At 51.2% G+C, this 24091-nt stretch overlaps 1 protein-coding gene and 1 pseudogene across 1 annotated transcript in view; one reads left to right on the top strand and one right to left on the bottom strand.

Annotated features, from left to right (window-relative positions):
- Nucleotides 1–20534, bottom strand: part of XXYLT1 (xyloside xylosyltransferase 1) — a 190182-nt gene extending 169648 nt beyond the window's left edge. The window contains exon 1 of the mRNA XM_060010913.1: nt 19935–20534. Coding sequence (XP_059866896.1) covers nt 19935–20438 — 504 coding nt within the window. The 5' untranslated portion in view covers nt 20439–20534. The remainder of the gene's footprint in view (nt 1–19934) is intronic.
- On the top strand, nt 20437–23579 carry LOC132424408 (heterogeneous nuclear ribonucleoprotein D-like pseudogene; annotated as a pseudogene).
- The last annotated feature ends 512 nt before the right edge of the window (nt 23580–24091 follow it).

Here is a 24091-nt window from a genome sequence, read left to right as displayed (position 1 = left end):
AAAGATCGTGACAGCCCTGCACCCCTCATCCTGCTAACATCCTAACTCACCTCGGAGGACGCGGTACAGTTTACTCATCTGCTTCTCAAGGAACAACAAAAAGATGAAATGAACCCCAGCCCTTTGTGAGCCCTTACTACACTGTGTCCCAGGCAGCAAAGCAGACATATTATTGGCTCGTTTACTTCTCTTCCTGCCAGAAGGTAAGCTCCACAAGGGCAGGGGTTTCGACTCTTCCTCTGTTCACTGACACACCCAGTGTGTATCAGTGTCCTGGGACAGTGTGGCCACCTCTCAGGCACACAGTAAATTCTGGTTCCATGGAAACGGCAGCAATGCCGCAGGGGCTCACACGGGCCTTGGAAAGAAAGCAGCACTCCTCTGCCGCTGGCTTCCGTGAGGTCCCCGACCTGCTGACAGGTCCCCTCTGTCAGCATTAATCTGCTTTGGCCTTCGGCCCTGGGATCTGAGGCCCTTCCCCCAAGTTGTATGAGAGCACAGACCGTTCTACTGAGGGGACAGCCAGGTCACTGGTGAGCGCCAGGCCCCTGCCGCCCTGCAAAGCAGCCACCCAGCCTCCACCCCGATCTGCCAGCTGCCCACGGCTCAGGCCCAGCAGCTGTGGCTAGGATCGTGGAGACCCCTCTGCTGGCTGCAAAAGCCAAAGTGGGTGAGCAACACGGGCAGAGCCAAGAGGCCATGTGTACAAGTCACTGACTCGACCCCTCATGTCTCAGAGAGGGAAAGCGAGGGCCATTGAGGGAGGCAGGGCTCTCCCCAGGTTACATGGCCAGTCACGGGCAGAGCCAGCCCCAAAGCCAGGCCCTGCGCCTCCCAGACAAAGGCACTCCACCTGCAGCTGGAAGCACCCTCCTCTACAGAGATTCGTGAAACGCCGGGGAAGCCTGGGTCAGGTCTCCACACAGTCAGAGAGCTTGCAGTGGCGCTGAGGAACACTCGAGTCTGCCCTCAAAACTTCCCTCCTTCCCTATGCCCAAAGTTGTCCTCAAGCTTCCACCCCCTGTCACAAAGGCAGCCGGACTCACACCAGGAAAAGGGAGGCTACGCCAAGTGCTCGGCAGAACTCGGGGTGGGCAGGGAGACCGCTGCCCTGGAGAAGAGCTTGGCAGGATCTGGGAAAGATGCACCTGGACCAGGAAAAGCCCTTCCAGGTGTGGAGTCTGGAGAAACTCAAGCACATATGCGTATGCAGATGTGCACCCAGATGTTCACTGCAGCAATGACTGTGAAGACAAAAAAGTTGGGGTAACCAGAGGGAAAATGGATAAACTGATGTCTCCCCAAAATGAAATCCTATATGGCAGTTAAAATGGCCAAACAAGACCTGCCTGTATCAACATGAATACATCTCAAACCTATAATGTCGAGTGAAAAAAGAAATGGCGAGAGGATATAGAAATGGGAGCATTTATATAACTGTTTAAGATATACAAAGCAATATATATATTTTACACATATGTGTATATATGTGTGTGTGCATGAACACATACGTATGGGGTAAAAGTATAAAGACAAATTCCACAAAGTATACCACCTCCTTGTGTGTGACAGTGAACACCGCTGAGGCAGCGGGGAGACATGGGGGTGGGCTTTAGCTAGATCTATAATGTTTTATTTCTTTAAAAAAAGAATCTAAGCAAAGAGAGCAAACTGTTAGCCCCTATTTAACTTATATAGTAGGAAAATAGGTATCATATTTTTTCTCAATTTTTCTATATTTTGATACTTCATAATTTAATGTATAAGGATAAAATGTTAAAAAAAATTGTTATTGAAGTATAGTTGATTTACAATATTGTGCTAGTTTCAGGTGGACAGCAAAGTGATTCAGTTATATATATGTTTTTTCAGATTATTTTCCATTGTAGGTTATTACAAGATAGTGAATATAGTTCCCTGTGTTATACAGTAAATCCTTGTTGCTTAAGAAACATTTTTTTAATAAAATACCACATAAGAGGAGAGAAAGCAAGCCTGTGCCGTGTAAATTAGCTGGCAAACCCTTTATTATAGAAAAGCCAAGAGAGTGAGCTTGAGGAGCACCACTGCTGGGTCCTGACTTTCTAATATTAATTTGTAGACACAGGACCATTTAGGACTGTAAAGTGTTCCTTGTAAGGAGTCAAGAAAGTGTTCCTGGGAACAATTCAAAAGAAGTAAAAAAACAAAAACAAACAAACAAAAAAAGCACATACAGAGATGTTCTCTGTGGTGTTATTTATGGTGTGAAAAATCAGGAACTTACAGAACTGCTTACAAAAGAAATAGGACAGTAACTTATACTATACCCATACAAACAAAAAGGGCAAGATGAGACAGAAAATGGGAAGATGTTTACGAGATGCACCGCCACGTGTGGGTCCCGTATTAAGTGAAATGAGCAGAAAACCCCTTCTCCGGCTACAAAAAAGGTACCCGGCCAGTGGACAAGGCTCGAAGGGAACCTGGACAAATGAAGATGGTACATCCGATCTACAGTTTTATACTCTTGGTAGAAGCCGGGCGCAAAGGGGCTGCTGTCACTGCTCCCGTCTGCCCACCCTTCTCTAAGCCCTTCCTCCTCGCCCCCCTCCCCAGGTCCAGGACTCTGATTTCTCAGAGCTGAAGACTCGTGGGGGGCAGCAAGAAACCCCTCGCATTTTTTCCAGGTCCTAAAAGATCCCCCAAAGATTTCCAGAAATCCATTCCAGATGCTGCGCACGTCACAGAACAGGGCTCCAAGTCAACAGCTCCAGAGACAGCAAGGTCCTACCTCACCTCCCAGAGCCAGGGGCTTGAGACAGAGCTTTCCCCTGAGTAAAGAGAAATGCTTTCAGTCTCCATCTGCCCTCAAAGCATTACGGCTCTGTGAGAGCCACACCGGTGACTAACTTCAGTTGCTCATGTTTCTGATCAAAGCAAAAGCTGTTCGGGGAGCCAGAAGAACAGAGGAGGAACCGCAGCTGACCCCCTAACGCCCCACTTCTGCAAACACTGCTCTCCACACTCTTTGAGCTATTTAACAGGCCAGTCGCCACAGCTGAAGGAAGTCGCTAGCCAGGTTGGGTCTTAGGCGGGAACACGTGGAAGAAGTGAGGCTCGCAGACAAGCCCACACCAGGGAGCCCCTTCCACTGGAGACTGCAGGTGACTGGTGCCCCTGAGGCTGGGCAGCATGTAGCTGGGCACCCCATGCCCCGTCCATCACCTGCTCCTGGCTGAGTGAGCCACAGCACAGCCAGACCCCGAGTGGGCGGGCGATCAGGGATCTGAGACTTTGGCCAAGACTCAGGCATCAGCAGTGCCCAACCCCGGGGACCCAGGACCGAAGTCTCACTCTACACGGACCACAGGTTAAAATCACCTTGAAACAGACAGACAGCAGCCAAAATCGCAAGCATCTCGCCCTGCCAACCGCAGGCGCACAGGTCCATCTCCCTCCAGGGGTACTCCCATATCAAGGTCTCCTCCCCAGCAGCCGTTCTCCCAAGAAGAAAGCTTGCTCCTTCCCCACTGTGAGAGAGCTGGAGACCACAGGCTGTAACGCTGCTGGGCGGACCCCAGGCCTCAGTCACCCTCTCACTTACTCAGCACATACGCCAACTGTAATAAAGTGTGCAGACCGGGCCGCCTCTGTGCCAAACTTGCTCTTTTATAAGACAGACCTGAGCATTCAAGCGGCCGGCTCGCACAGCCCAGGCTGGGGGGTGGCCACCTGCACCAGGATCTGACCTGGGACACAGGATGAGCAGGTGCACACCAGCAGGGCAGGGCCACGAGGTGGTATTCTCAGGGTGGACCCAGACAGGGTACTGCCGCTGGGAGGGAGAAAGCACACCTGGACGGCCTTCACTGAGGATGGGGCCACCGTGCCTCAGGTCCACAGCAGACCCCTCGTATGTGCTGGGCACAAAGAGGTCCTGTAGACACATTGCATCACTGCATTTCATCCCCATGCCAACATCTTGAGGTGGGTGATGGTATTGTGCCCCTCGTGCAGATGAGGAAGGAGATCAGCTACCCATCCCTCCCAGAGGGATGCGGTGGGCCTGGAACCTGCCCAGGTCCATCTGTAGCCAACACCACGCTCATTCGAGAAGCTCCTGCCCACCCCTGCGCCAGGCCACACCGAGAGGGACAGAAAGCCAACACGGAGCCCGGCCTCAAGGCCTCCCATCTGACAGCTTCACCATCACCGCAGACAGCACAGGGGAGAAAAGAGGCATCAGAAGACAGGCTCAGGCAACAGGTCTCCAGAGAGAGTGGACTCTCCAGGGAGGGCGAGTGGGATGGTAAATCAGAAAAAGGTACCAGAGAGCCTCCTGCGCCACGTGCATCACCTCACATAACGGGAGCCCACTCCCCGGCACCCGGAGATCCTTGTGATACAGCAGGACTGGGTTTGATGGGGGTGCAGACCAAGGCAGGAGACAGCAGCGGGGTCCTTATACCTCCACCCCACACATACACACACAGGCTCAGCCCCCCTCCAGCCCCGCGTGCGCTGCGCCTTTCAGAAGGCTCTGGGGCCTGCACCTGAGGAGCCCAATCAACTGGATTCTGGAGCAGCTGCTCAGCGGGCAGGAAGCAAGCAAGGCCATTCGATGTACACAAAACGCAGGAGACCGCAGGGCAGTCACAGGGGGGTGAGATCTGAAAAATGTGTCAGGCTGGGGACAAAACCAGAAGACAAGCACACAGAGACCAGCACAGCCCAGAACTGGCTTCAGAACCAACGAAACGGACAGCAGGCAGGGAGGCGGTGTGGGCAGGAGACCTGGTCCCAGGCCCCTGTCCGCGGACTAGCTGTGTAGCCTTGAGCAAGGCATTTGGCGTCTCTGGGCCCGTTTCCTCCCAGGTAACATGAGGGGAGAGGACTACGTGGCCTTTCCAGTTTCCCCTGCTCCGACCTCTTGTACCTGCTGCCATATGAGGGAAGGGGGGCTCCAAACACCACGGTCCTCTAAGATCCCACATCCTCGACAGAGGCTCCCAGCTGGTTCTCAGGGCAGAACTTGGAGGAGAAATGAGAGAGCCGCTCTGAGCAGGCTGAAGTTCCCCTGCTCTTCTCACACCACCCGGTGACCAGGGAAAGAGGACACGTGTGTGAGGCCCCAGGGAGCAGCAGGCACCAGCGAACTGTGGGAGACCTCCTGGGGGAACCCCAGCTCTCCCAGAGCACCCCCTGCTTGGAGGGCCTGGAACGAACCACCAAAACAAACAGACATCACAGGCATTAGGGCACAGAGCTTACGAGTCCGAAAGATCGGCTCCCATCCAGGCTCCACCACTTCAGGACCTCAGACAGACTCAGGATCCTCATCTGGGAAACCTCTTCCTAGGGAAGAATCCCTCCCTCCTCACAGGACTGATCACTCTAAGGTTAATAAGAGCACGAAGGTGGAATCCAGCAGGGGGCCCACCACTTAAATGGCGGCAGCTGTGCGATAACAACACTGATGCTGCGAGACCCCTGAGAGAGTCTGGGCACTTCCACACCCAGCCCCCTAATCCTGAGGTGCAGCCTGGCTTGGGGCAGAGGCCGGGAAATGAACCAATATCCCCCAGAGGGACAAAGCAGAGTCGGCAAGCAGGACTTGGGAGGCTATCCCAGAGAGAGATAAACAATGGCTTCAAGACCCCCCAGTCTCCTACCCTCCCACTCGGGAAAAGTCTGGAAAGGACACGTGTTTTACAGCTTGCCAAGTCCAGTTTCAACATGCCAGTAAGAGAGCTACGGAGTATCACTCAGGCTAGAATGTCCCTGCCCATCTTACAGATAAGAAACTGAGGTTCAGAGACACTGAAAGCCTTGCCAGTGGAAGCCGAGGTCAGGGAGAGCCCTGGAACCCAGGATCACGATACCTGGGCAGGACTCTGAGAGTGAGCCGATGGGCAGGGGCTGGGCTGCTTACAGGAGAGGCTGAAAAGCAGCCCCAGGCACTGCTCACCAGCTGGAGGCTTTGGGCAGATCAGTGGCCATTGCAGCCCCATCCTCCCTATTTGCATAAGGTGAGAGAGAAAAGCCAAGCCCCTCCCACCTCCTCCAGACGCCCATCAGTATCTCTGCATAGTAATACACGGCGGGGGGAGGGATCGTTTTGAAACCCAGGAAGAAGTCTCCAAACACACACCTGGATCTTCCAAGCTGGTTTCAGACTGGACAACTTCCTGTCTGGAGGACCTGCGTTAAAAGATGCAAGGAAGACTTTATGTAAATCAAGAGGCCTCTCTAGAGGGCAAGGACTCCCAATGTTGCCATCCACACCCTAAGGTGTGAGAGCACGCTCAAAGAACGACTGATGGAGCCGCGGGCTCTGCAGCCCACCTGCGCCAGCTCGGGTCTGACTCTACACCAGGCCCTGTAGTGCACCATATCCTGAGACACAGAAGGAAACAAGACAGCCCTGCCCCCAGGAGCTTGCACAGGGGCCAACTTCAGCACAGCGGGACTCAGAAGAGAAGGGCTAATGCAGGGTGAGGCGGTCAAGGACGGCCTCCTCACGTAGTTGGCACCCACCGGAGCCTAATCTTGAAGGGCGAAAAGAATTAACCAGATAAAGGTGGGCTGGGTGTTCAGGAGAGGAAGCACCTGAGCTAAGTCCCAGAGGCATGGAGAGGCTCCCACAATTACGGGCAGCTCGGTAAGCAGAGACACACGACAGCCAGCCACTCCCCGAGATGGCCAGCCTCACAGGCGCTGCAGCTCCCTCCACCTGTTCCGGAGCCCTGACGCCCCACCAGCCAGATGGCCCCTCCGTCCCGTGCTCTCCTCCCCCATCTTCTGGTCATGACTCTCCTCCCAGGTACAGGAGACAAAGACGGCCTATTGCCCAAGCTGCCTCCATTCCCTCCTCTGCAAGATTGGGAGAGTCCCACCCCAACTTACAATGGATGCACATCCCCAAAGCTCCCTGACTCCTACAGCCCCTCCTCCACGCTCACAAAGACAGCCCCAGTCCACGTGGAATCCCCCGCCTGGTGTCTTCCTGCCCCCCAGACAGTGGCGGCCAGGGGCGCCCGGAACAAAGCTTGCACTCTACCTGATCCTGTACGGGTTATCAAACAATATCAACTAATCCACCTGTCCACCTGCCAGAGCTGGTGAAGCCCCTCCAGAATCCTACAGTCACCAGGACTCAAGGAGCCCGACCGTCTGGGCAGGTCTCACGGAGCCCACGTCCTGGACTGCCATGCTGATCTGGTAAGAACCGGGCCCCCTCAGAGCAGTTGGTGGGGTATGAGCCACAGAGGGTGAGGCCCAAGACCCCACTCAGAGGGATGGGTGGGAAAGGGAAATGAGCAAGCTCTGGGGGATGTGGGTCTCCCCTGTAGCCTGGCTTTTTAAAATCGCTTACAGGTTATACTTCGCTGAAGTCCCAAAAAGATTATGAACAACTGCTGTGTGCAATGAGACCGAGAAAACAAACACCATTAAGAAGAGGTAAGCAAAACAGGAAACATTCTCACTTTACTAGCAACAAGTTTGAACTGGAACCTTCTAGAAACTTCTAGAATTGGAACTTCTAGAAAGGAACATTCACAAAGAAGATGCAGCAAAGCACAGTCCAGCTTCCCCATCCTGATAAGAAACAGTGGCACCTGCTCCAGACCACAGGCCAAAGCAAGCTAGCATTTGCTGAGCCTCTGCCCAGAGTAAGGCACATGTTAGGCACGGTAGGCAAGGGAGAGCTGGTGATCAGGCCCTCTTCCTTCTAGCAGAAGAGAGAAAGCATGGACACATCTGAGCACCAAATGAGGCCACAGCCTGGGGTGCTTTCAGAGAGAGGCAAACAGTGCACTGTTAAGGGAAACGGGGGACGGAGGGAGGGTCAGAGAAGGAGAGAACACTGTAGTTTGGGGAACTGAGGAAGACTTGAAAGAACATGAGAACACCCTGTGCTACGGTCTGATTGTGTCCCCCCCAAAATTCATATGTTGACATACGAACCCCCAATGGGATGGTACGAGGAGGTGAGGCCTTTGGGAGGTGCTTAGGTCATGAGGGTGGAACCCTCATGAGTGGGATTCGTGCTCTTATAAATGAGGCTCCAGAGAGCATCCTAGCCCCTTCCACCACATGAGGACGCAGTGAGAAGTCGGCAGCCTGCAAACAGGAAGAGGGCCTTTGGCAGAGCCCAACCGCGCTGGCATCCAATCTTGGGCTTCCAGCCTTCAGCACTTGTGAGAAATAAACTTCTATTGTTTAGAAGCCACCCAGTCTGTGGTATTTTGTCATAACAACCTGAACAGACTAAGACACCCTGAAATACACCTGGGCATAACGGTGATTTCTGAGCTCAATTCACGGCTCTCCAGTTGAATCAAAGGTGTCGTGCCTTCCGAAATGATGAGAAAAGGGTCCTCCCCCCAACACCTACTCAGGTACCATTTGTGGCAGTCACCACTAATTAGCCACCTGCCATGTTCCAGGGCCCCGGTGGTGCCTCACTTTTGCCTTACAGCCACTCTGGGAAGGTCCTGTGTGAAGGGTCAGAGGCTCAGAGGGCTTACATCCAGGGTCCCCCTGTTCCCGCATTTGGGCCCAGGTCTCAGGCTCCAAGCCACACGCTCCTGCCCTGGGGCCTCTCCGTGGCAGGAACAGGACAGACTCCTCTGGTGCGGGAAGCGTGGTGAACCCCATCGAGGAGAGAAGAGGAGACCGAGGGAGAACAGTGTGCGCCCATCAGGGACCAGTGCAGGGCAACAGAGGCCAGCCTCTCGGACACATTGTCCCACCAGCAGGCGGATCACTTAATCACGGCTGCTTAACAGTAATTACCCCAATAAAGAAAACAAATGGCTTTAATTTAAAAGACATTACGTTAACAGCAGGCTTTGTGCCAGCCAACGGGGCCTGGCTCAGCTGCTCAGAACAGGCACCTGAAACGGGAATGGGAGCACACAGAGCTGCCTCTTGGGGCCAGGCTTGACCATCCTGACCAGCCATCCTGGCTGCCCTGAGCGACCCACAGGCCAGTGTGAGCGGCCCCAAGGCCAAAGGCAAGAGGCCTGGACCGGGAAAGGTGTGAGGAGGGGAAGCAGGGAGTTCTCCTGCCCTGCCAGGTACCCTGAGAGCCTGCCTGCTGCCGCGGGGATGGGCGGCTTCCCTTCCGCCCCTCCAGTCACAGCTGGGCTCCTCCTCTCCGATGGCGACCTCACTCAGCCAGAGACAGACTGGGGAAGCTGCCACTCACCATGGGGACATGGCTGGAGGTGGGGATCCGAGCCCCTCTGATTGCTGAGGACGCGGAGGCTCCAGGCAGTTAGGCAACAAGGGGCCTTCCAGACCCAGCACCCAGGTCACAGCACTCTCCCCACCATGCTGTCCTCTCACCCAAGTCCCCACCAAGAGCGAGGATACCCGGGGCCGCTGACAGAACGCAAACCCTGCGACTCTGGCGAACTCACCGTAGGTGAGGGGCTCCACCTTCGAGCTGCTCCAGGAGGCACAGTTCCCCTTGTTAAGCGGAAGCGTGCCTCCCTTTACCGGAGGGCCCGTGCTAGGTGTGCTGGGGACCCCACAGGAAAGGATGTGCCCTGGGGAGCTGCGAGGCCCGTGGGCAGCGCCCAGCTGGGGTCATAGGGCAGGGAAACAAGGAGGGGCGAGGAGGATCGGGATGCGCAGAGACCCACCCCGCACCCCATCCACTCTCTTCTCTCCGGCTGTGCCGCAGAGAAGCACTGAAGCCTTCTCCATCCATCCCAGCTTGTTTTCCATCCACCTTTTTCTAAGGGCCTCATCAAAACAGGTTTACACCTCCCCCCACCGCCACCCCCACCCCACCCCCGTTCAGGAAGGAAATGACCGCCCATAATCGCCAGGCAGATTCCCTTTCATTTCAGTCTTCCCTTCTAAAACCCGGGGCGGGGGGGTGGTCAGTCAGAAAGGGGAACGCTCGCGGAGAATGAACAAAAACAGCTCTGCCTGCGCCTCAGGCTTCCGTGGAGGGAGAGGCAGAGCGGGCTCCAGCCGAGCAAACGCGGTGCAGCGGCGCCCTCAACTGGCCGCGCGGAGCGCCGCACACGACTCGATGCGCAGGGGACGTGACCCCGCCTGGGAGCAGCAGGGCAAGCTCTCCCCCTACTGGGTGTCAGCGAGGATGCGGTGACCACCAAGGAGGGCAGGCCCAGTGTGGGCTGCACTCCTGCAGCTCCTTCTCCATCGGCCTGGGAGCACCGCGCGGATTCTAGCCCTGGAGCTCCCTCCAGCGCTCAGCCCCAAGCAGAGGACAAACCACGTGGTTTCCCTCGGAGGAATACAGCTCCCCCAATACTAACTCCCCGGTCGTCTCAGGCACTGGATAGCTGGAAAGTTGGCCCCAGGGAACAGCAGAGGTTTGGCTCGCTAGAGATCAGGGTGGTGTCGCCCCTCCCCTTCCCAAGGCAGAGGGATCCTTGGAGACACAGGAAGAGGCTCTGCTGGGATGGGTGAAAGCGACCCTGCATCCTGTCCACTCTGCTGTGGGGTTTAGGGTGAGCTGGCTCTCACCCACCCTCCCTAAAGGGCCAGAGTCTGCTGAAAACACTGACAAACAGAAGAGGGAAGGGCTTGGGCTGCGTCTAACCCCAGCGCTGTGCGCACTGCATAAATCACTGCCTTGCCGCCCAGGATCTATCAGCTCACCGGGAGGACGCTGCACCCACAGGTTCAGAGTTTCCTTCCCGCTCCAATGCTTGGTGATTCTGCAAGGCTCTGGCAGCAAGCACAGTCTTTATTCAGAGTGAATGTTTATTGGGGGCATCCGGGCAGGAGGATGATACAGATTGCACACCTCAATGGCTCCCTGTTTTGTCCTGCCCTCCTACTCCCCAAAGCATGTGATACAGTCCAGCCCCAAGGCTTAGTGTGGGAGCTCAAGTATGTCACCGGATCTCTCAGCCTTGAAGGCTCCTTCACAGGGCGCAGTGATGCTCAAGTGAGACATTTCTGCAAGCACTTTCATAAGCTCTAAGTGCTGAACAAATATTGTTACTATTCTCCTAATCCAGTCTTCATACTAATAACACCTCCTCATTGATTTTAGGCATATTATTACTGTACACATCAAAAATCTCCAAACTGTGCTCTTCAGAAACAAGTGTTTCCAGAGATGTTACAACATCTTTCAGGATGGGGAGGGGAGTCAAGATACCTGGATTTTCTTGTAAAATGTATTTTGGTAAATATGTAAGAAATATACCAAATACATTTAGTTGTCTGTCCTTATCAGTACCTAATCATCTCACCTTTAGTCATTAGGGAAATGCAAATCAAAACCACAACGAGGACTTCCCTGGTGGCACAGTGGTTAAGAATCCACCTGCCAATTCAGTGGACATGGGTTCAATCCCTGGTCCAGGAAGATCCCACATGCCGCGGAGCAACTAAGCACATGCGCCACAACTACTGAGCCTGCACTCTAGAGCCCGCGTGCCACAACTACTGAGCCCACATGCCACAACTACTAAAGCTCGTGTGCCTAGAGCCCGTGCTCCACAACAAGAGAAGCCACCGCAATGAGAAGCCTGCAACTAGAGCAAGTGCAGGTGCAGCAACAAAGATCCTACCCAGCCAAAAATAAAATAAATAAATAAATTTATACTTAAAAAAACACAATAGATGCTACCTCACACCCAGTAGGATGGCTAGAATCAAGACAGACAACAAGTGCTGGCAAAGATGTGGAGAAATCAGAACCTCACACATTGCTGATGAGAATGTAAAATAATAAGACAGCTCCTCTGGAGAAGTCTGGCAGTTCCTCACATTCACTATATGACTGAGCTATTCCATGCCCAGGTATATATATACCCAAGAGATCTGAAAACATACATCCTCACAAAAAGTTGTAAATGAATGTTCACAGCAAATTATTCACAATAGCCAATAAGTGGAAACTCAAATGTCCATCAACAAATGAATGAATGAACAAAATGTGGTATAGCCGTACAATGGAATATTATTCACCCATATAAAGGCATGAAGTACTGACACATGCTGCAACATGAACCTTAAAAACATTACGCTAAGCGAAAGAAGCCAGACACAAAAGGTCCGTTTATATGAAATGTTCAGAATAGGCAAATTTACAGAAAGCAGGTTAGTGGTTGCCAGGGCTGAGAGAAAAGGCAGAATGGGAATGACTGCTGATACGTATGGAGTTTCTTTTTGGGGTGATGAAATGTTCTGGAATAACTGAACAACCTTGTAAATATATTAAAAACCACTGAATTGTATATTTTTGATATTAAGCAATCTGTCTACAAAACCAATAATAAGATATATTTCTGAGTCTAATGACATCATGAAAGAACTGTATTTCAATGATCTGTGACAATGTTACAGTAAGGGAGATCTCAAATTTTTCTAGTTTTGTTGAACTGTATATTTTATTTTATTATTATTTTTTTTTTTGCAGTACGCGGACCTCTCACTGCTGTGGCCTCTCCCGTTGCGGAGCACAGGCTCCGGACGCGCAGGCTCAGCGGCCATGGCTCACGGGCCCAGCCGCTCCGCCGCATGTGGGATCCTCCCAGACCGGGGCACGAACCCGTGTCCCCTGCATCGGCAGGCGGACTCTCAACCACTGCGCCACCAGGGAAGCGCCCGAACTGTATATTTTAAAAGGGTGAATTTCATGGGATGTGAATTACATCTCAGGTTTTTTTTAACCGCAAGAAAATGTAATCATCTGTCTTTCAAAAGAATGACCTATTGGAACAGAGAACAGTCAAGTAATCATAAACAATGACTGTTACCCAAAGCTGGAACACTTCATACATGCACTGAAGCCCCACAGCAAAATCACCCAGGTGTCAGTGTATTTCGTCTACATGATGATCGCTGGTCTTATGTTATGGGCTTTGCCTTATAATTTCAACAAATACCTGTGAAATTATCCAGAGTATAGTGTACATGACACAATAATGCCACACAAAGGTCTTCCCTACAGACCCATAACTAAAGCTTTCCATGAGAAACATGCACTGGTACACAAACTATTACAGTTGTATTACGAGCATATTATAATTTAAAAGAGTTCCATTGCATTTGGTAAATTCTCCAAATTCTATAGTATAAAATGTCAGTCAATCTTTTCAAAGAGCCTCTCACTTCAGGATACATTTCTTTGATCACCTCTTTCCCAGACGGTCATAACTTAGTCAAAAGGTTCCTTCTGGTCAAGGTTCCTGCTGCTGTGACATGCCGGAGAAGCTGCACAGCTCTGTCACCTGTTTGTCATTAGCTTAATTGAGACAGCCAGCATGGAGGTCTTTACCCTCAGGCTTCTTTCAAGCCCCGACTGTGAGCTGAGGCTTTTCAAAGCCACTCACAGTTTTGCTCTTGCAGTAAAAGAAACTGCAAATTCAGAAGAGGTGTGCAAAGAGCTTTAACACTTTTCTTGTTAGCCCAGTCCTCAGCACACGCTCCTCCTGAAATCCAACAGTCTCTTTTAAGTGTGGAAAGCACAAGGCCTCCTTCTTGTTCCTACGTGTCATCTGGAGACAAAGCAACCCAGCCTCGTGCTCTGAGGAGGCTGAAATTTCATGTATGAGGGGCAGATCCCCGAGGACTCTTCTATGATTTCTTGGGTTGAATTAATATAGCTATCAATCAGTCGACTATAAAATATTACTGAGAGCCTAGAAAGTGCCAGGAACTGTGCTAAAAATATAATGGTGATGGAGGAGGAGGGAACACCTCTGTTTCCATTGTTTCGCACCATCCATATGGAGGACCCCCCTAACTTGACCAGCACTCCCTGCCTCCCGCCCCCTCCTCAGCCCTCCTCCCCGACCTGTGCACACTACCACCTCCCTTAGGGAAGGAAGAGAAACTGCTGCGATGGGCGAGTTTGGGAGGCAGGCTGCCCCATCCTCCTCTCCTCTCCTCTGAATTAGCCTCCGAGAGACTGCCCTCCCTGCAAGGCGGCCAGCGGCCGTCCAGAGCTGCCTGTCCTTTCAGAAGTCTGTCTGGTCTGTACCCCGGGTTGGGAGGCGCCTGTCCCTGTGTCTGCCACTCCCAACTCAGGCCAGAAACAGGGGTGACATTTACGGGGTGCCTGTCCACTTCAGCAGATGAAGAAGGTAAGTAATGCTCTGCCCCCCATGGAGATGATACTCTAGTAGGGAGCGGCAGAATGCAAACTAGGAAACGGGGTAGTGACTTTCCAAACTTGCTTCCTGATGTCCAAAGAGCTCTCCCTCTCACTTCCTTCAGCCCCTGCTCAGAGGTCACTAAATCCACGAGGCCTTCCCTGACCAGCTGTACAAAACAGCCCACAACTCCGCACCCCAACACAGGAACACTCCCTGTGTCCTTATCCACCTTTACTTTTGTCTATACAATGGATCACGATCTGACTCACTCTACATGGACAGGTTTGTTTGTTTAAAGTCGATCTCGCACACACCCCCAGAACCCCAGAATGGAAGCTCCATGAGGGCAGGGACTGGCTCTCTTCCTACTGGCACAGGCACCTAAAACAGGGCCTGGTGCCAGGGAAGCACCCAAGAACATCTGCTGAATGAATGAGCACATGAGTACGTGCTACAAACAAGGTGATGGGAAAGATAACGAGGGCTAGGGTGGCTGCGGCTTTAGAAAAGGGGTTCGGGGAAGGCCTTTCTGAGTCGTCACCATCTGAGTGATAACACAGTGACGGCACGAGAGAAGCAGCACAAGAAGCAATCCTGCTGTACCCCTGAGGGTGTCCGCACAGTGCTGGGTAAGCTCCCCCAGGCCTCTGCAAGGGGCTGGCCACCCCGAAAAGGAGAGAGGAGATGGCTACAGGGTCCCGTCAGTGCTGAGTCCCCAGAAGTCGGCAGAGTAGAACCGTGTTGTGAGGCTGGACACACAACAACGGATGCATTAGCACTGGACTCCCTGCACAAAACAGCAAGGCTGCGTTTAATCCTTACCGCCCCGTGGGGGATGGGTGTTTAATCCTCATTTTACAGGAGGCCTGGGAGGCCCTGAGAGGCGAGGGGGGTTGCCCACAGTCACCAGCTAGTAACTGGCCACTGGGGTTTAAACTCAGTGCTGTCTCCCTCCCTCAGGACCACGTTGTGCCCAACCCAGCAGGTTTAGCAACAGGACAGGCTGTACGTGGGGGTGATGCTAAGCGACACAGGTACCTGGGTGGCAGGGGGCTGTGCCTGTGCCCCCTCTGTGTCCCCTGCATTTGTGCATTCAGGGTCCAACACACGACAGGTGCTTAGTCATTCATAGGGCTTCGACATGCGTGGTAGCCTCCTGAGGGAGATGACTGGTTGCCTACCCCAAAGCTTCCCCTCCTCTCCTTATTAACTATTTTTAACGGGAACTCTGCTTTGGTTCTTCCTCCATCCTGCGGCTGCAACACAGATGTGATGACTAAGGCTCTAGCAGCCATTCTGGCCCATGAGGACAAGGGCCACCCTGTGGGGATGGTAAAACAGAGCTGGAGGGGCCTAGGACCCTGATGATGGCATGAAGCTCCTGGGCCAGCCCGGAACGCCTCCTACTCTGGACTCCATTTAGATGAGAAATAAAGCTCCATGTTGCTTAAGCTACCACTATGTGGGATTCCCATGGCATATTCTATCAAACTTAATGCAAAAGGAAGCCTTATGGAACACAAGTCTGGACCTAAGTTTTAGAAGGGTGAGATCCCACTGGACAGACAGAATGAGACAATAGATGGCTCGGAAGCAAAGCGAGCAAAGCTCCAGGAGAAGGGACGGCGTCTCCTGCAGCTTAGTGGGGAAAGGCTGGACAAGGAAGCTGCAGCCAGCTGCTGTGGGGCTAGAATGTTGGAATGACCTGGATGACAGGGAGCCGGGAGCCAGGGGGTTCTGAGTGGTGTGATAAAAGCCCCATTTTAACAAGATGACAGCAGAGCCAGGATAGCCTGAATGAAAGGCGAATGCTCCCTGAAGGTCTACTATGTGTCAGGCATTGTGCTCCCAGGGCAGGCTGCACAGGGGCAAGGATGCCTGAGCTGGGTCTGAAGGTGGGCAGGAAAGCATCAGGCCCTCCTGTATCCCTTTTACAGCAAGGACTTCCATGCCTGCTGCCACAGCCTCGTACAAATTCAGATTTCCGGGCCCCATCAGGAGATTCTGACCCACAGGCTGGGGCAGGGTCCATGAGTCTGTATTTTGAATAACTGTCCCCAGGAGATTCTGATGCAGTTAGTCCATAGACTTATTAAATGAGCTAGAAGCAGCTCCTATCCTGGTACCTCGAACATAACAGGTTTGGATGTTTATTAAATAAGTGAACAAATAATATATTTCCATACTGTTAGGAGATAACAAACCAGTGGATTTTGAAAGACTTTCAATAATAAGTGGAAACAAGATTTTTCTGTTTAAGTGAATAGCTTTTTAGCTAGTATTTAATTAACCAAAATGTAATCTAAAGTCACTAGTAATATTCTATGATCAATTTCTGCAGCCATTTCGGCTCCACCATTTCTGTGACACTTGAAAATGGCCTGAGAAGAGACCTCTGAGTGTGAGCACGAGTCCTAGGCCGGCTCACTGCAGCCCTGCCCTGCATCCCGCACACCTGGCGGAGTCCCAGATCCCACCCTGAGGGAGGAAGAGCTTTCAGGCTGTCTCCAGACAGCCGGGTGGGCCAGGAGCTGCCTTCCTCTTCCCAAGGTGTTCTTACACACTTTAGGGCAACTCTCCCTGGGAGTGGACTGTTCTTTTACCTTATCTTACAAGAGAGAAGTGCTCCTTAAAGGCGGAACATGGTACAAAGAGAAAAACATTGGCCTAGGACTTGAGTCTAGCCCCCAGCCTTGTCAGTAACTCACCAAGTGGCCTTAGGCAAGTTTCCTCACCTGGGTTGCTATATGCTCTTGAAGATCCCTTCCAGCTGTGATGCAACTGGGGTGAGAATTTCTAGTGTCATTCTTCCTAACTAATACTGAAAAAATAATTCTCATATAAGATGCACTCCCATATGTAAGACATGATGCTCGCTGCTAAGAATACACTTAAGAGAGGTCAGGGTCCAAGCCCTTAAGGAGTTTACAGTCTAGCAAGGTAGACAAATAACTCATTCAATAATTACATAACGACAAGTGTGAGAAATGTTACTAAGGAAAAGTCCTTGGTGTGATGAGAATGTACAATGGGGGCTCAGGAAAGGTTTACCAAGGAAATAACATTTTGCTGAGACCTGAAAGCAGAGTACCAGTTAAGGAAGTGGGGGTGGGGTGGGAGGTACTCCAGGTAGAGGGAAAGGCATGTGTGAAGTGGTACCAGAAGACACATTCCAAACCTGAGGAAGAATTAAATGACAACTAAAATGAGGCAAACCTTTTAGGACTACATATTTAAAGAAAAAAATAAAACAAAAAGAGCACCTTTTGTCACAAACAGAAAACAGATTCACAAAAAATCATTCAAAAGAACAGGAGCAATTTTAGCTAGAACTGATAAACCCTTATCTGAACACAGCCATCTGGCTGAAAGCCCCCAGACCCTCGTTCCTCATGCCTCAGTAGGGGTGGTGTCAATTCCCTCAGGTCATCTGCAGCTGCCTCAGGCCTTGGGTGATGGCTAAGGCTGTCAGAACTGGGCCCAGCAGAGGGAAGGAGTCAAAGCATGAAACACGGACTCCAAGAAGGGAAGCTGGCCCTGAGACTGGACCTGCCCTGGACAAGTATTTCCGGTGCCCACTATGTGCCAGGCATAGGGGTGGGAGATAAGACGTCATAGAGTCTACAGCACCAGGGAGGTACACGAGGAAGAGGAAGATGTGCCTTTTGAATGGGGGTTCCTTGGACGGCTCCAAGGAGGGGATGGTATCCAAAGATGGGCAAGACTCGGCGACGCACACAGAAAGGGTATCCTGACAGTGGAATGACAGAAGCAGAGGCATGTAGGCTGGAAAGCACTGAGTTTGCAACAAGATACTGTGGCTGGAGCTCGAGAAGGGGACAGTAGAGCCCTAGCAAATGGAGGAGATAGGCCTGAGTTGTGATCTCTGACTCAGAAAGTGAAGAGACGACATGCCGGTCTTCAAGGCGGTGTCTGGAGAGCCGGTCAAATCCCAGCTCTGCCCAGACTGGCCCTATGATCAAGGGCCCTTGGTTTTCTCCCTTGGACTAGCACAGAATTTCTCAAACATTAAAGTCCCAAGGACCACCTGGAACAGGTTGCCAGGCCCTACTTCCAGAGACTGCAATTAGGGCAAATGCGATGGGCCCCAGGCTGAAAAACCCCAAGTCAGACAGTGGGTGTCAAGGGCCTGGCCAGCCACAAGCTCCAGGACCTGGATTCTTGGCCTCCTGTACCATGGAATCCAGGCCCAGGTACCTCTCCCTGACTACGGTGGGTGTTCCAGATGGGCTCATTTGTTCTGGGCAGAAGACAGACTTTTGATGCTATGGGGGGAAGCTGGAAAGGAGAGCTGTGGAGGGCTGCACACAGATTGTCCCCAAGTCTATGGACATTCCTGGGGGAAGGTGAAAACTAAGTAAAGAGTGGCCAAGGGCCCAGGAAGGAAGGAAGGACATTCTGGGTGAAAAGTATAGCTTATGTAAAGGCACATTCAGTACAGTTAAGATCTAAGGTGCACAGAGGGGGAGGACAAGAAGGTAGGCAGAAGAGGAGAGCCAGGGCCACAACACAGACAGCCTTACCAAGAAATTAGAACTTGATTCTGAAGACAACAAACAACAGACCCCTGAACCCTGCAGGATCCTGGCATCAGCTCCCCTTAGTCACTCATTGGGCACAAACACATGGAACACTACTCTTGCCTCACCGCCCATCCCCCCACCATCAGGCTCCATCCTTTAAGATCACCTACTATTTCTATCCCAAAATCAGACCTTGGATCCCCTCTGTGCAACTGTTAGGTCAAAACGAGGCAAGCAATTTAACTGAGACCATTAACTCTAAGTTAGGAATCCAATCTCTGACAAGCAGAGCCAGGAGGTGAAGCGAGATGATGGGGATGCAGGTGGGTCCAGCCTGGGACAAGGTGACTAGCTCTGCTCTCCCCAGATCTTATCTGTACCTCCTGGGAGGAACCCGGTGCTTCTCTAAATGGGTTCAGGACCCTTGAGGGTAGGGGAGAAGGGGGCACACAGAGGAGATGAGATGGTTCACACTGGCTGGGTTTGGGCTTGACGTTCCGACTGAAATACCTTAGAGAAATGAGCTATGAGAAATGTCACTGTAACCTGAACAATTCAAGCGGCCGAAGACCCTGTCCAGCAGACTCTGCACCAGAAGCATATTGGTACGTTCAAATGACCTGCTCCATCCTCAAAAGTAAAAGACTGAGGCGCTTCCCTGGTGGCACAGTGGTTAAGAAGCCGCCTGCCAATGAAGGAGACACGGGTTCAAGCCCTGGTCCGGGAAGATCCCACATGCCGCGGAGCAACTAAGCCCGTGAGCCACAACTACTGAAGCCCGCGCACCTGGAGCCCGTGTTCCCAACAAGAGAAGCCACCACAATGAGAAGCCTGCGCACCACAAGGAAGAGTAGCCCCCGCTCGCCGCAACCAGAGAAAAGCCCGCGCGCAGCAACGAAGACCCATCGCAGCCAAAAACAAAATAAACAAAATAAATTTATTTAAAAAAAAAGTCAAAGACTGAGAAGAATAAAAAGAGGGGCAGGCTCTGAAGGCACTGACTGCTGAATCCTGTAACGCTAGCAAAGACGGGGAGTGCCAATTCTCAAGGAGGCCGCAGTTAAAGGGGGAGACGCGGTCAGGGTAGTCGGCTAACAACGAGGCTCCCGGACACGCCCCCGGACGACGCCTCCAGCGTGCTGTGAATGCACACTTCAGCCAGGGGGATCGGGTTGAGAGGGTAGGCTTCTACTGGCGTTGGCAGTGGGCAGCGCAACGAAGACACCTCCCTCCTGACCCCTGGAGATTGGCCGGGCGCGCGCGCTGACCGAGCCACCCGCCCGGAACCTCCGGCTGAGGCCCCGCTCACCTTGCACTTGAAGCCGGCAGCGGGCGGTAGCAGCTCCCGCAGCAGGGCCTTGGCCACCTCGCGGCTGGTCTCCTCGCTCACGAAGTGCAGGTTAAGCACCTCGTGCGCCTCGAACTTAGCGAGGCGCAACAGGGAGCGGATCGCGACGCGGGCCTTGGCCTGCAGCGCGGCATTGTGTTCCGCCTTGGTGAACATCATCAGCAGGTGATAGTCCACCGGCCCGGCCCCGCCGCCCTCCAGGCTCTTGGCCTTAGCACCCGGGGCCGGCGCCACGGAGCCCTGCGCCAGCTCCGGCACCAGCGGCGAGGGCGCGGCGGGGGCTCCGGCGCGGGCCTCCTTCAGCCTCTTGGTGGCGCTGGAGAAGGTCTCCCGGCCGGAGCCGAGGTAGTAGAAGGCACAGACGGCAAGCGCCGCGGCCAGCAGCAGCGCGCAGTAGTGGGAGCGCACAGCGCCCAGACGCGCCATGGCCCGAGCGCATGGGGGCGCGCCTCGGAGGAGACCCATGCGCCACCCTCCCGCGGACAGGGCGGCCGGGGAGCCGCAGCGGAGAACAGTACCTCTACAGCTACTTAGTAGCCCCGGCGGCGGGCGGCAGCCATGGCGGAGGCGGAGCCGCGCTGCCAATCCGCGGGCGCTGATGCGCCGAGAGGCGGGGCCAGGACTGCCCGGCAGCCGCTGGGTCCTAGGCTCAGAAGGATTACATCGGGGATGCGCCGCGGGTCCGCAGGAGCCGCCCCAGAGTGGTCAGAGAAGCCGGTGAGGACTCGGGCATACAAGCCAGCTGGCTGTACCGTCCGTGAAAAATGGCCCTCTTAAGTGCCCAGCCCCAGACGCTAGAAACCGAAGCTAAGACTTCGGTAGCAAAAAGACTAAACTGGACTCACAAAGAAAAGTTTTCTCTATATACCTTTTCCACCCTAATTTCTTGAAGGCTTTAAGTCCTCTCCCCGACTCCTTTCACACCTTGGAGACTATCTGGGGCTAAAGAATTTAAACTAGCAACTCCCTCCCTATTCTCGGTGAAGTAGGATTGACACCCGAGGTGTAAATGGCCTGCTCACCTCACTTGGCACCTCTGAGGCGGACCAGAGGCAATCTAAAGGATACTTTTTTTTTTTTTTTAACTTTAACACTTTAAAAGAGGCTTAATATGTACCCGGTAGTTTTGCAAATTCTTAACTGAAGCATAACTGAGGTCACTTGCCCCGGGTCACACAGTGGCAGGTTTGGCAATATAGCTGGACACTGCCAACTACATAAAAACCCATTAACTTGAGTCTTCTGAGGACCAATGACACACTACAGTGTTTACGTAAACATGTACAAGTGGTCTGCATGCTTGAAAGAGGTGCAGGTGAAAACGCAGGCACAAATGCAATCACAAATTCTCTCACCCGTTTACTGTGCCATGCCATTATTTCTCAAAGTGTGGTCCCCAGAACCACAATTTATCTCGTTTTTAACTCTTCTTCTTTTCAGTTGGAGCAACACTTCTCTGAAAAACCTTGGACCTCTAAAGAATGCTTAGCAACATGTTCAATACATGCTACTCACCTTGGGGGGGGGTGGGGAACAATGGCAGAATTATCTCACTTTAGTAACACGTATTACTTTAGTTCATTTAATCCACACAGCTGTAAGAGGTAGAGGTATTATTTGCTTATTTGCACTTTACAATTGAGGAAATTGAGATTTAGAGAAGTGAACTGCCCAAATCTAGTTGGCTAGTAAATAATGGATCCCCGCTCAAGCCATACCACTTCCAAAGCCCAAACTTCCAGCCAAGATTAGCACTGAAAGTGATAACTCAGACTTCGAGTTGTGTGTATTTTACCACAAGCTTCAGCAGATGACATTGTGGTTAAGAGAGCTGGATTTGGGCATGTGCGGGGGGAAGCAAGATGGCAGAGTAGGAAGACCCTGAGCACAGCTGCTCCCACAGGCACCAGAGAGCTGGATTAACAGCTAACTAGGAGTCGTTAGACTTCAAGGGAGGTAATCGCTCTGAGCTGCAATCATACCCCTATGTAACATGGGGCTAATATTAGTACTTATGCCTCATAGGGTTATGAGAGATAATAGATAAAAAGCAGTTGGAATAGTGTCTGACACTTAGTAAACAATAAATATAAACTATGCTAGAAACACCAAACTCTAAAACAAAGTCTAAATATCCAACAAGTACAAAATACAGTTTAGCAACCATAGCTTTTCTAGAGTGTTTACAAATTCTAAACCCCAAATATCCATTAAGACTTTATTACATGTACCACAGAATCTCCACCACTGTGTGCTACCATTGTATTATTACATTCTAATTATTGTTCATTAATAAGGGGGAAATAATGCTGGAATTGTACCTTTTAGTCCACCCACCTACACAATCAATAAGGTGGATTTTTCCTCTGCCATTTATTCTGGAATTTATTCAACAAATATATTTTTTCAGACCTTTATAAGATCACTACTCCTGGAATTTATGGATAACAAATGAAGAACAAGATAATTTAAATTTTACATAGGAAGTCAGTAGACACAGGAAAATACTCAAGAGACTGGTCTTTTCTCCAAGCTTCTTCATCCTCAATTCTTTGACTATAAAGAAAAATTAATGTGTTATGTGAATCAGTAGGATGACGGTGAAATGTTTATTGGAGGCTTGAGCTGGGATACAAGCAAGAAAGATCTGACTGAATATTTGTCTCGATTTGCAGAAGTTGTAGACTGCACAGTGAAAACAGATCCAGTCGCTGGAAGATCAAGAGGATTTGGATTTGTGCATTTCAAAGATGCTGCTAGTGTTGATAAGGTTTTGAAACTGAAAGAACACAAGCTGGATGGCAAATTGATAGACCCTAAAAGGGCCAAAGCTTGGGGAAGGAACCCCCCAAAAAGGTTTTTGTGGGTGGATTGAGCCCAGATACTTTGGAAGAACAAATTAAAGAATATTTTGGAGCCTTTGGAGAGATTGAAAATATTGAACTTCCCATGGATACAAAAACAAATGAAAGAAGAGGATTTTGTTTTATTACATATACAGACGGAGAGCCAGTAAAGAAATTGGTGGAAAGCAGATATCAAATTGGTTCTGGGAAGTGTGAAATCAAAGTTGCACAACCCAAAGAGGTATGTAGGCAGCAACAGCAACAACAAAAAGGAGGAAGAGGTGCTGCAGCTGGTGGACGAGGAGGTACTAGGGGTCGTGGCCAAGGTCAGGGCCAAAACTGGAACCAAGGATTTAATAACTATTATGATCAAGGATATGGAAATTACAATAGTGCTTATGGTGGTGATCAAAACTATAGTGGCTATGGCAGCTATGGTTATACTGGGTATAACTATGGGAACTATGGATATGCACGGATATGCAGACTACAGTGGGCAACAGAGCACTTATGGCAAGGCATCTCGAGGGGATGGCAATCACCAAAATAATTACCAGCCATATTAAAAAGGGACGTTGGAGAAAACAGGAAGAGATTGCTAAAGCAGCCCATCTTGCAAGGACAACATTGAAGTTTGGTCTTCTATTGATCTAAGATGATAATTTTGTAAAAGACTTTCTAGCGTACAAGACACAACTGTGTCCAACTGTATGTAGCCGCCAATTAGTTTTGTTTTTACTTTGTCTTTTGCTATCTGTGTTATGACTCGATGTGGATTTGTGTTTATACAAATTTTATTTGTATGATTTCATGTTAAACCTCAAATAAATGCGATTGTTTTTCTGAGTCAGGTACTAAATAGCTCTGTAAAAGTGTAATTTTAAATAAGTGATAATTAAGGTACAGTTTATTTTGTAGGGAGTGTTGATCCATAGGGAGAAACTGTGGTCCTTTACGAATAGCCAGCTGCAGTGTCTACTCTGTTCCCCGTATTTGTTAGATGTATTCTGTCTTTTAAGGCTTCATTTCCCTGTCAACTGAGGTTTCCACGTAACTTTAAGTAATGTTTTCTCTCTGTATATCTGGAGCCTTTGTCATGAAAGTTTCTGCGGCTTAGTTATAGTGTGTGATTAGTGGAAGCTTTCTAGTAGACCATAAGTCTTCTGGTTATATTTTGAAAAGTAGCTTTTTAATGGCACAAAGCATGCTGTTAGCTCCTTTTATGAATAGAAAATATTTTGCCTTGTTCTTGTCTCTGGGAAGGCATTTGTT

The sequence above is a fragment of the Delphinus delphis genome, chromosome 4 (assembly GCF_949987515.2).
Source record: "Delphinus delphis chromosome 4, mDelDel1.2, whole genome shotgun sequence".
NCBI classification, from domain to species: Eukaryota; Metazoa; Chordata; class Mammalia; order Artiodactyla; family Delphinidae; genus Delphinus; species Delphinus delphis.
The sequence above is the reverse complement of the archived record's forward strand: the minus strand, read 5'-3'. Positions and strand labels throughout refer to the sequence as shown.